Genomic DNA, 13460 nt, shown 5'->3' with positions numbered 1-13460 from the left:
CACACAAGCTGTGTCCCAAAACGTCGGTTGCATCCTCCGGAGGCCGCATTTGAAGGCCGATGACGTCACAGCCAGGCGACGAAGGCTGTCCCGATTCCTCGACTCCTTCAAATGCGTCCTTCATTCCCCCGAGTTTGAAGGATGGGTCGGGTGTGTCCTTCGTGGCCCACCATATCCCAGAATTCATAGCGCGGCCCAGCCAAATTTCAGCTGCCAACAATGGCGGCCGCTACTAAGTTTTAAAATTTAACGAGGGAGTACTACTTACTTACAATGAATTCCTTACACTATATAATTTTCCCGTCAGTGTTGGGGAATTCTCAATGGTGCTTGGTGCCATACCCTCAGGGACTTTAATGTTATATAAAAACACTGACAGCTCAATATCTGCCTCAGTCACTCTCCCTGATCCAGCTGAGTCAGCAGTGGGAAAAATCTGCTTTTCACAGGAACTTGGTAACAGCAATAAGAGAATACGTAGTTTATTCCAAGAAGATATCATGTCTCTCCCATATATAGAATATCTTACTGGAACCGACATGTTCCAGATATCACCTGGAAGACAGTCTGGATGATCCCATAAATATCTAATTGTGAACAAGGTGAAGGAAATCTCATATAAAATTCTTCATAAATGTTACCCAGCCAGTCACTATATGGTAACATTTAAAAGAGACATAAATACTAATTGAACTTTCTGTGGGGATCATCCAGAAACTGTGGCACATCTCTTTGGTTCCTCTACACAGAGATTCTGGAAGAATTTAGCAGTTTTGTTATTGTCCATATTTTAAGGGAGTTTTCTTTACGATGGAAAATGTTTTATTCTGTTTCTTTAAGTTCCCCAGGAAGAATGATAAATGTTTTTTTATAAAATATTTGTTAATACTTTTAGCTATTTTATATCCATGAATGTAAGTTTATTAATAAAACACCATATTTCTGCCTTTTTATAAGGATATGAATTGTACATACAATCAATTTCAGACTCAACCAACAAAAAGCCTCTCAGAACAATATTTATATGTTGATTTTTTTCGCCTACTCATATCATCATTTTTTTACTCCTGGTTCTCTATGTTCATGTTCTGGGCCCTGTTTCAGGAAGCCGGTTTAGTGGAAAAACTGAGTAAGTATACCCTGAGTTAACGAAAACTCTGGTTTTTCGGTTTCACAAAGCGAGTTCAGCTGAAGCCTCAGTGAGTCACTATGACGACACACTCCGTGAAGCTAACCTGCCCCCTAGCAGGTTTACTACAACTAACCCTGACTGTCCCCGCCTCTTTGTCGGAAACCTGACAGTAGGAAGTGTCAGACATGGCGTGTCCCTTCCTTGAAGAGCCAGTAGATCTTGAAGCCCAAATACTCCGCAGAGCTCTCCGCCAGGAGAGAGTGATCAGAGCGCGTATGGACATTTTATCATTACCTGATGATTTCCTGTGCGAACGTTACCGTTTCTCAGCACAATCAATAAGTTATTTGAAGAACATCCTCAGGCCATATATTGCGCATGTGACACATCGTGGACATCCTCTCAGTCCATTACATATTCTTTGTACCGCACTCCGTTTCTTTGCAAACGGGAGCTTTCTGTACAATATTGGTGACGCTGAGCACGTTTCCAAGGCTACCGTCTGTCGGGCAGTCAGGAATGTTACAGTTGCACTGAAACGTCTCCTGCACTCGTTTGTGGTGTTCCCCGGTCACAGACCCACAAGATTTATCAAAGAGGGATGCCACAAAGTTGCAGGTATCAGGATGAACGAAACTTAATTTATGATGTGGTGATACTTGGACTACTACTTAAATATTACATTTATTTTCAGGGTTCCCAGGCGTGATTGGCTGTATAGATGCACTCACATTCCAATCATTGCTCCTTCAGTAAATGAAGGAGACTATGTGAACAGGAAGTCTTTCCACAGCATTAATGTACAGGTACATAGTTCCCTGTAGCATTTCAAACTAACAAATTATTTCATTATAGTAATGGATGCTAATTTGTGTTCTCTGCACTGTGAAGATCATATGTGATGCTGCCAACATTATCACAAATGTGGAAGCCAAGCGGCCAGCCTCTGTCCATGACTCACAAATATTCCGTGAATGTACACTGAGCACAAAATTTGGACATGGTGAGTTGAGAATACTTTAAAATATATAAAGACCAATTGCTACAGGGACATTTGAACTGAAGTGTACCCTTCTGTCTTAGGAGAGTCCACTGGCTACTTGCTTGGTGATAGGGGGTATCCATGTTTACCCTATTTGCTTACCCCTTACCCTGACCCTGAACCGGGCCCACAGCAGCGATATAATCTGGCTAATTGCAGGACAAGAGCCAGAATTGAAATGACTATCGGAATGCTTAAGGCCCGGTTCCAGTGCCTGGAAAGACTCAGGGTCACCCCAGAAAGGGCATGTGACATTATTGTGGCATGTGTGATTCTTCACAACATTGCCACAATTAGAGGAGAACACTGTCCTTCTGAACCAAACATCAGCAGTGATCCAAACCATGAACATCCTGACCCTCCCACGGACATACAAGATGGAAGAGCAGTCAGAGACACCATATGTCACAATCATTTCCTTTGACCCATCACCTCAACATGTTGAAAGACGAATAAACAGATTTTCTGTTCAACTGGCTTTATTGGTCGCCTGTATTTCCTGTACACAAAGTATTAAAAGATGTAAACCTCATAAAGTGTCTCTGTTGCTTCCTCCTCTGTAACAGCTGTCAATGTTTCTTCATTATTTTCCTGTAGTAAAGAAATAGACAACATTGCTGTTCTACTGTACACTCATATAATCTGTGGAGTATTACTCACAACTGCATGTTGGTCTGGCTCAACAGGAGGCTGCACCAGATGCAGTACACCATCACCATCAACTGATAGAATATGAGGTTTATACAGGTCACTTATAACTTACAAGGGACCAAATGGCAATTAACAAACATACCAATCACCTTACACTTCATTGTCATTATGCTCTCAAAGACAACCAAGACTGAGGGAAGGCAAAATCAGTCGGAAAATAACTTCACTACAAACAAATTCATTATGGTGAAGAGTTTATCAAATGAATGAGCAGCACCGCAAAGGTGACTGTGAAGAAAGGATGTATGCACATCATGTATTATTTTGAATTTACCCCCTATGTAGGCACTTGTGTCTTGCGGGGTTATTGACTCAGAGGATGTCCCCGCAGAGATGCCTTCGGCCACAGGGCGCCCACTGTTTTGGCTGAGGGCCAACTGCTCAGCCTCTGTGAGTGGTGGTGGTGGAGGACCCCCACCTGTTTTTCGGGCCTCCGCTTTTTTTCTGTTGGCTATAACGGGTCACATTTGAGCATACAGAGTAAGCAAATATGTACTTGTAATGTGCTCAGATAATTTCAATAAGTGCTTACAGAAAGAAAATTAATGTAGCCTCTAACTGCAATTGATTTACATCGGACAAACAGACCAAGCACTATGGCTCATAATACAATTACACCTTACCTGTTTGGACTATATTTTTATATTTCATTTTTACTTGCTGCCAGGAACGTTTGGGGCCTGTTGGGTTACACCTGCGCTCACATCACATCACAAAATAAAATGTATAAAATAACAAATAAAATAACATATGATAAAATAACGTGTTAAATGGGTGGAAATCCCTCGATCAATGTTTATATTAACACTCACGCATTGACTCTGTCGGCTTTGTTTTGCCATGCATGCTCCCTGTCTTTTGCAGCTGAGGCTGTGTTACCTTTTTTTCTGCAAAATTTGCATGTTATCGGCATATGCTGCCATCAGAATTTCTGCCTCAAGCGCTGTAAAATACATTGACCGCGCCTTCTTTCCCTCTGTCTCCATGGTGACTCGCTTACTCTGTCCTCCGCTTATCAGGGCTTTATGTATCCTCGTGCGCGCGCTTCACTTGGGGTTAAAGCAACTCCGCGTTGATTGAACTAATTGTTATCAGCCTTTCTGAAACCGAATATTCCGAGTTGGACAGTTCGGGGTTACTCAACCCTGAGTATCGTTTTTCACTCTAAGTTTTCTAAACCGGCTTCCTGAAATAGGGCCCTGTTCTTTTGTAAACTTCATCTGTTTGTATGTTGTATACTCATTGTGTTTCAATAAAGTTCGATTTAAAAAGAGGTACGTTCTAAATGAAGCTTCAGACGTCACTGATCACGTGACTCTGGCCAAACGAATCAAGCCTCGACACGGTGCTTCTGAAGCAGCGCGTTGATCTTTCTGACACACGCACCGGAGCGTCAGTTTCAAGCGGACCATCACTACGTCTCACATCTAAAGGTGTCAAGGTAACTTTGAACTGAGTTCAGTCAATCTGGAGTTTTTCCAAGTTTTCTGTTGCTCTCTGTGAGAGAAGAGCGTTAAAGGCGGGGCTCTCCAGAGTCCAGCAAAACAGGAAACCACAGCTGGGTGTGTGTAAGTGTGCAAACCAATAGAATGCATCGTGGTGGGGGGGGCATCACGGGCAAGAAAAAAATAAAATAATCGGTCGTACCCATGCTTCCCTGACGTCATGCCAGCGCATATTGGGAAATTCGTAGGCACCGATCGGTTTTCTATCAGCCATTTGCTGGGAGTAAGGGCGCCCTCCGTTTGCGAGGTGCGCCTGCTGCTGGCGGCACAGGGAGGAGAGGGCGGGGCGGCGGGGAGTCTCTGGCTGGCTGGAGCGGCATCTAATAACCAACTCGCAAAACAAAATAAAAACAACAAACAGATATTATGATACAGACTTATAATCTGCACCGATGTTTTTTCTACATTCTATAAAGTGAGCGCGAGAGCCCTCGGTGCGCCTGCGCGCTGCTGAAGTCAAAGTAAACTTTATTGTCATCTCCGCTACAGACAGTCCAGCATATAGAGAGACGAGACGACGAGGCTGCAGTTACAGCGGTGCAAGTAAACAAACAATAAATATAAGAAGAGTAAGAAAATAAATCTACACTTTAGGACTCGGGGTAAAGGATCAATAACAATTTAAATTTATAATTTACAGTTTGATGATTTAAAGTCTCACACAACCCGTCAAAAGGGGCGGGGCCGGCTGCTTCCAAGTAGAGCACATTTCATTTATAATGATGTAAATCCAAGCCCATCATGGATTCACGATCTGAATCCTGGGTTGTGTGAAATCCCAGAAATCAACCTTAGACAAAGTGAATCTGTGAACTAAGGTGTAGGTCTGTTAGGCAGGGCCGTGCAGAGAGGTTTAAAGGGGCGGGTGCTCAAAGTTAAAAAGGGGCACATTGAACCAGGCTGAATAACAACAACACACTTTCATCAAGAATCTAATATGGGCAACAAGGCAAAGCAAACGTAGCCGATGCTTTACCTGATGGGTACAATGTTGCTGTTGAGGGGTTGCTGTGGATAGTGCTGGAGGGCAGGGCTGTGTTGGTCTGAGACTGTAGACATTAAAAAGTCCACAGGAGAGATGGTAGCTGATTAAACAAGTGTCATGAGATAATAACTAAATGCAAAGATTGGTGACAGCGCTTGGAACCATAAGGCAACGAAAAACTGTGAGAAATAATTTAGGCTCTGCCTGTGAATCACTCTTTGCTTCTCTTCTTCCTTCCATCCCATCATTTCATATATCACTCTGCACTTGCTGTCTATGTGAGAACAAGGCACAACTTGCTATTGCAATAAACTATAATCTAATTATCCACACCTAACAACTCTTGCACTTAATCTATAATAAAATGATGACAGAAAAATGTTATAGCACTGCCTTTAGTAGCCTCACACAGCTCCTGCTGTTTCCTCCTCATGTCCTTACCAGCCATGTCTGCACAATGTTATATCATGAGTAATGTTTTTTTTTAAAAATCCATCTAAATAAAACACACACATGCACGCACACAGTGACATGTTAGACCTTCTTCAGAATACTGTATATACTGTGGGCATCATGGTGCTGATCCAGAATCCTTACATTATTATTCATTACTAGAGCTACAATAATAAAGCAAAGAGGAGGGGGAAGTAATAAATATGAAATAATGTATTTATGATGATTCCATGTGTTTCACTATCCACTCTGTGCAGGGCAAAGCTTATTACATTTTTAAACTGTAGAGATACAATCATTTTACTGCTGTAACATCCAACTTTTGTCTTATTTAAAATATAAATCTAATATAATCTGCTTCTTAATGTATGTTCTTTAAAATACAGCGTGTGTTTTTAATATATTATAATTATAATAATGCATAATTATGTGGACATGCATATTAGATCGTTTTTAGTGAAATATAATCCCTCCAGAAAGGCAGGAAAAGCCCGGAAACTTGCTTTAAAACTAAATATGTTCCCTAAAACGGTGACAGAGCTACAGACCCATGACAGCCTTACACAGGTAGCCAGCAGCTGTGACCAGCACTACTTGTGCAGTTAATAAAAGGACAGGTAATGTTTGTCGCGCTGTTGCACACACAGCACGCTCGTTTGTTTCAGTTCGTCAGTAGCAACAAGACAGCTTACCAACGTGTACGTAATAAGCTAATACTCCTGTGTGCTACACACTACAGTGTGCGCTGTACACCTACTTACTGGTTGTGTCGCATCAGTCTGTGTCTCTGAGTTAACTTGTGTTTCTCCTACAGCTCCGGACCGCTAAAAATGCGCGTGCTCTTTGTGAGCTCGTTCCCGGCTCGTAACCAGCGCGTTCTGCCGTCAAGGGCGATCATTGGTTAAATGTGATCATGTGACTGATGCAAGCCAGACCCTTTTATTTAGCAAAACTGTGATTAATAGTTAAATATTATTGTTGAGGGGCACAGACAGGACTCCGCACGCACACACACATTAAAAAAATAAAATAATAATTAAAAAAAAAAAAGTTGCCTCAACAAAAGGGCACCTTGGGCACCCATCAGGAAAGGGGCATGATTCTCTCATAACAATAAATAAACATAAAACAACAAATGTCTCACGTTTTGTTGTTGCAGCAAAATGTTGTCCTGCTTGAAATTCCATCTCCACCGTTGCTCGACGCTGTGTGTACAGAGCAGGTAGTGCAACAATAGAAAAATAGTTGCGGGACGGCACTGTGTAGCGTTTGTCTAGGGTGTTGATCGTTTTCCTAAATCCCTCGTTTTGCACAGTGTTGATGGAGCCATATCTTTGGTCAGGTGATAAGTGATAGCCTCCGTAATGTCTTTGTGCCTGCGGGAGTTCGACGTGTATAGGGAAGCGCTGTATAAGGTTCCCGTTATTGATGTTTGGGTGGTTGACCGGGACGGATTTTCTCCTGTCACTTTCTCGTCATCCCTGACGTGATCTCCGTTGTTGTTTCCCTGCTAATTTTAGCATCACACGGCACAGCTTCTGTATCACGTGGTATAAGGCTCCGCCCTTGTCATTTGTTGAGCAGGAAGAGTGAGCGCTTGTTTTCATGCAGAGTACGTCCTGAAACAAAATGTGAAGTTTTACAAATCACCACTTCTTTAGTGAATATCATTTCAGTCTCAGACAATCTCGTTTCTCTTACAGAGGTTGAATGCACCTTCTGCGGATGGCGGTACGACACAGTGTGCGTGGACTTCCCCTGCACAGAAGGCAACTACAAATGCTGTGAATGCTAAATAAACAGAAACAAATGATCCCTGTTGTCTTTGCTTGATGATTGGTTTGAGTCTTGACAATCCACATTGCTGGCGTTGCATCTTTCAATGGCAGCAATGGCAGGTATCAGTGCTCAAACCTTTTGTGTTTGTTTCCAACAAGTTGCCCACCTCGGGAAACAAAAATGTGTTCTTTTACTTGTCAGATGAACATATGAGACACTTTGACTCTTCAGTGCAGTGTGGAGCCTAACAAAGATCTGTTTTGTGTCCCAGCTGATCAGCAGGAGGAGGAGAGTCTGACGGAGCAGCAGAGGAACATTTTCAGCTACTTGGACTCAGCTCAGCCACTACAGAGGAAACAATGAGCTCAACACAGAAGGTGACAGACAGAGCAGGACCATATGACCAAAGATATTTATCACCATATACATTTGAACATTTGCCATAACGATGTAGCTGACGATATAATTGACACCAGACAAAATACTTTACAGCTGCACAACTTTATTAAAAACCCATCAATGTATTTTCACTGAAACAAGCAGCTGTTGTTTATGTGCATTAAAGTTATATAAAAATGTAACAGTGCAAATGCAAATTCCTCGCTGACAGTTTAACCAAAAGGCTTTTCCAGTGGAAACTGGCCGACACATCCTGAGCATAACCATGTATAATATCCACTAAACTTCAGAAGAGGTTATACAGTCGTGGCCAAAAGGTTTGAGAATTGCATAAATATTGGAACCTGGAGAAGTTGCTGCTTAAGTTTTTATAATACAGATTTGTACTTTATTTCAGATTGAACCTTTAAAGGGGCATTTCTGGACTTTTAAAGACCAGTTATGTACTTTTAAGGGAACATTTTAAAAAAATGTTCCTATAGGTACAAAAATGTTCTTCTCTCGTACCTCTATTTCCGAGAGTGTATCATGTAACACTATAGATCAACTTAGCTCAGAATATATAAAGCATATAAACAGTTACAGCAATATGATGCAACAAACACAGCAGCTGCTGATCCAAAACACTCAAAGCTTCATAGAACTGAAACCAACATTTATTTTTAGCTCCATCCTGCTGCTGATACAGACTTTAGGTTTCTGAACATTAAACTTATTGCTGCCTTTCATAGTGTGTAACTTGAAGGCCCTGAGTACTTTCTCCCACACTGAAAACACTGGGATGATCACATTATTTGAACATTACCTAATAAGACTGATTCAGCACAGACAGTTATGTTAAACTTTCCTAGCAGTCCTTCACAAACAGGGAACAGTCTGTCTATTCTCTCCATCTGTCAGCTGCTGCTGGCTCTTCCTCCTCCTCTTCCTCACACACTGCTGAGTTTGTCCTGGTGGATCATCAGGGCTGCAAAGCCTCACAGATGATGTGCAGCAGTGGCTCCCTCAGTCTGTCCTCACTCTGGACACTTGCAGTCGTCACACATGGAAATCAAATGTGTGATAAGCTGCAGGATTCAAACGCAAGTGTAACTTATAAACACATGTTCATTCTTTTATTCCACAATCAGAGAGAAAGAAACAGAGAGAGAGTGCAGGACAGACAGACAGGTGACAGTCTCAGGTGTACACACTGCTACACAACAGCACCAGAGAAGCAGGATTTAGTGTTTGTGTTATTACGAGTGTAAACAAGAAGAGTTCCAGATGGTGCAGTGGACACATGTGTGACTGCTGTGATTAAAGCATCTTTCTTTCAGCTTAACGAGTGAACCGTCAGCTCGTTCAAACACACGTTAAAGTGCGTTTGGCTCGACACCACCGAACAGAGGCAGCAATATAACACAGCTAACATTAACAGTGCAGTGGATCCTGCTTGTGCCGTGATATTCAGGACTGCAAACCGAGCAGCATCACTGACTTTCAGCTTGTTGTGTTTGTGGATATATGACTGACTTTAATTATCCACAAAATCATCACATTCTCTGTCAGATGAAGGTCGACTATTGAACGGCTTATATTTTAAAGGCTTTAAAACCAAGTTAACGCTGAAAGTACAAACATCACTAATGTCACATAACTCTGCCGACAAGGCATAGCTATGGCTATGAAATGCTCTTGGTGTATCACTTCTTCATTATGAAAGATGTCATTAATGCACTAGTAATGTCTCATCTGGAGTATTGTTCAATCATTTGGTCAGCAGCTAATAAGACAGATCTTAACAGACTTCAGTTAGTCCAGAATAAGGCGTCCAGATTAGTGTGAAGATGTTCATACTATACTAATATTGATAAAATGCACAATAACCTTTCTTGGCTTCCTGTACAGGCTAAAATATTCTATGGCTTACTTGTAGTTCTAAAGAAAGCAATTCTGTTAAACACACCACATTTATTCTGCTCAGCTGCAGTATCCAGATGAAATACATCATCATATTACACAGTTTTCAACAAGCTGCAATTTAGTAAATGCTCGAGTTAAAAGTAACGTTTTGTAAAACTGTTACATTTAGAGCAACTTTTAAGTGGAATAAGTTGCCTTAAAAAATTAGAGAATTATTCAAAACTTCAATGAACACTTAAAAGCCGATTTACAGAGCTTTTAGTTGTTGTAAATATTGTAAGACATGGTTTGTTTTTGAAATTTGTGTAATTTGCCTCAATGTTATTGATATTATTATTATTATTATTGATTGCTTATATTTGAACAATTGTGAAACCTCACTGTGGATGTAAGAGTGAAATTATGTGGATATCTTGAATCCACTTTATTGTGTAATATTTTATGTGAGTATTTGACGGAAGACGAGCAACATCTGTTGTGGAAGCTAACGGGGTTCCTTTAGAATAAACAAACATAGGATTTATTATCACTGAATAATTATGTATAAATCTATACAAATTATAGAAATATGTAATAGGAAACAACAAAATAATCTAAATTATAAAATAATGTGTGTGTGTGTGTGTGTGTGTGTGTGTGTGTGTGTGTGTGTGTGTGTGTGTGTGTGTGTGTGTACAATCAGGAAGGATGGGCATGATTTTAGTGTTTGAACAGTCATGAATTATCTTTAACAGCAGGTTGGATGTAATGTGTTAGAACTACCAGCAGGTGGGGATAAGAGACCTTTAAGGTGTTTGGTGCCACGCTCCACCTTCAGGTTTAAAACTAGTGTTAATGGAGTTTGAAGGTTGAGTTTGTTCCACGACTGCATTTCACTCACTGCCTCTGTTTGTATCTCTGTCACTGCAGGACCAACATGGAGCCAGAAGTCAGCGCTCTCAGGAGGCCGACAAACCTCACAGAAGAAAGGGAGAGAAAAAACACACCTGTGACGAGTGTGGGAAGGGTTTTACTGTGAGGGCTTCACTAAAACAGCATCAGGTCATCCACACTGGAGAGAGACCGTTCAGCTGTGACTTGTGTGGAAAGTCTTTTTCCTTGAAGCGTTCCCTAAAAAAACACCAACTCATCCACAGTGGAGTTAAAGCGTACAGCTGTGATCAGTGTGGCAGAGCTTTTACTCACAGTAGCCACTTACAGAGTCATCTAGTTACCCACTCTGGAATTAAGGCATACAGCTGTGACATCTGTGGAAAAACTTTCAACCAGAGAGGAAGCCGAAATACACACCTACGCATTCACACCAGACATGATGTGTACTGCTGTGAACAGTGTGGCAAAGAGTTTATAACTCACACAGACTTACAACAACACATGTTTACCCACACTGAGGAGAGACCTTATCAATGTGACCTGTGTGAGAAGACTTTTAAAGCTCCACATCACCTGAGACGACACCAACAGATCCACACCAGAAAGAGACTCTACAAGTGCAGCTACTGTGAGGTATGTATTTATATTGTTATCTTGTCATTTTAGCCTGACTGTTTGGAACAACTCTGCTAATTAAACTGTGTTAGCATGTTAGCAATTCTACTGCATGGAAAAGCAGCTCTGAGTGATTATTCTGATTTTCCTTTCAGTTATGATTTTAGTATTACTGTAGTATTATGGTGGTAGTATTGTAGTTATTGCAGCCCAGTAAACTGAGTGTGTTAACTGAAACAGTCAAATGTAGTTGGACGTCTGCAGAGATGCTCTTTATTTCAGGCGACGTTCAGGATACAAATGTTGAAGGACTGACTTACACTGTCTTTGTGTCTTTGTTTAGAAGCAGAGCGACACAGATGGATCCAGTTCTCAACCCTGTCATCACTGTGGTGGTGGGAAAGACTTTCATTGTGACCTCTGTGGAAAAACTTTCAGTCGGCAAAAGACCCTAAAAGTACATCAACGTAGACACACTGGAGACAAACTGAAATACTGCAAAGAATGTGGGAGAAGCTTCACCACACCAAGTGAGTTAAAACGACATGAACTGATTCACAGTGGGGTTAAAAAGCACCCCTGTGATCAGTGTGGGTCATCCTTCACCACTGCATGGAAGCTTAAATCACACAAACGAGTCCACACAGGAGAGAAACCACACAAGTGCAGCTACTGTGAGAGAAGCTTCTCACAGTCAGGTCATTGTAACATTCATGAACGTAGACACATGGAAGGAAACTACAGCTGTGACCAGTGTGACAAGAGCTTCAGGAATCTCAGTTCATACTCTGCACACAAATGATCCCACGTTACTAATAAACTGTTTCACTGTTACCAATGTGCCCAAACATTCACCTCATTGTCTGCTCTGTGCAAACATCAGCGCGATCACTCAGGGCTGAAATCACTCCCATCACTGGATCACAGTGAATCTGAAGACACAGAAAGATCCTCTGGTTTCTGTGTCAGACTCAAAAAGCTTGAGATCAGGCTCCACAGAGTTCAGATAGAATCATTTAAACTTGTGTTGAACTGAACTGGTTGCTGGGATGAACTTCTACATAATACAGATCTACATGGGATCTTCTTTTCTGTTGTTTTACTGAGTCAGTTTTGTCCTTTTTTCTCTGTCCTGGTTTTGCTCGTCTGTAAATGATTGAAACTCAGTCAAATAGTTTATTGTTCTCCAGCAAAACGTTTTGGAAACTCATGTTTAACCTTTAAAACTCTGACATGTTTTAGCACACAAGGCTTCATCGGGGAGTTCACTCATGATTGGACCATGAGAACAAAGGTTTTTAGTTCTTTCAAAGAGAGTCTTGGAGATGTTTGATGTTTCTGTTTTTCTGAAACCACCTGAAAGAAAAACTATTTTTCTTGCTTTATGTAGTGTGGAAGTTTTTAATGTTTCTTCATCTGTGATGTTCTTGAATGTGTTCACGTGAAGATGGTACAAATAAACTGTCCTTTCAGCTTTAGCTCCTAATTTATTCATTATTTATGGATGTAGCACAGCAGCCGTCTCTTGATTAACACATGGAGGGCTCGGGATCTGATGGTGTCGTCTCCCGAATTTGCCCACTCAGTAAATCTCACTCATGGCCAAGAAATTGAAATAAACTTTGTTTCCCTGCTGGATAGTGATCCACTTTGCTCGTCTTAAAAAAGCATTACAATAATGGGCATTACCAATGCAAACTGAATGATACAGAAGATGAAAGAAGAGACTTTGATCAGTTAATAAAGCTCATGATCTGGATTCATTGTGGCTGCTACACAGATACTTCTGGGTCACTTCTCTCAGTTAGGAACCTTCCTCACCAAACTGACTGTTGGACCACACCCCTGGTTTCATGAGAAATTGTTTCAGCCATGATTTCTCTTCCTGTATTTCAGAGTAAAGACTGAAGTGACAAATGGAAGCATGTTTAAAAAACACAATGTGAGAGAGACGTTGAGGTCCTTAGAAGTTACCCTGGGTTTTTCTGTCACCCTGCTAGATGTTACACACCTTGTTATTGGACTGATTTCTACTGCTGGACTACTCCTGCGGAGAGTAAC

At 41.3% G+C, this 13460-nt stretch overlaps 1 protein-coding gene across 4 annotated transcripts in view; it reads left to right on the top strand.

Moving 5' to 3' along the window:
- Positions 1 to 12877, top strand: part of LOC308398096 (phospholipase D1-like) — a 178927-nt gene extending 166050 nt beyond the window's left edge. The window contains exons 1-5 of one of the 4 annotated variants that reach the window (XM_080884513.1): positions 4215 to 4326; positions 7532 to 7597; positions 7879 to 7984; positions 10821 to 11417; positions 11743 to 12877. In XM_080884513.1, the coding sequence (XP_080740639.1) occupies positions 7967 to 7984; positions 10821 to 11417; positions 11743 to 12201 (1074 nt within the window). In that variant the 5' untranslated portion in view covers positions 4215 to 4326; positions 7532 to 7597; positions 7879 to 7966 and the 3' untranslated portion in view covers positions 12202 to 12877. Of the gene's footprint in view, positions 1 to 4214; positions 4327 to 7531; positions 7598 to 7642; positions 7727 to 7878; positions 7985 to 10820; positions 11418 to 11742 lie in introns of those variants that run through there. The other 3 variants (XM_080884514.1, XM_080884516.1, XM_080884515.1) reach the window with 3 other exon arrangements.
- Positions 12878 to 13460: the final 583 nt, after the last annotated feature.

Source organism: Rhamphochromis sp. 'chilingali' (assembly GCF_963969265.1).
Source record: "Rhamphochromis sp. 'chilingali' genome assembly, chromosome: 1".
In the NCBI taxonomy this organism is placed as follows: Eukaryota; Metazoa; Chordata; class Actinopteri; order Cichliformes; family Cichlidae; genus Rhamphochromis; species Rhamphochromis sp. 'chilingali'.
The sequence above is the reverse complement of the archived record's forward strand: the minus strand, read 5'-3'. Positions and strand labels throughout refer to the sequence as shown.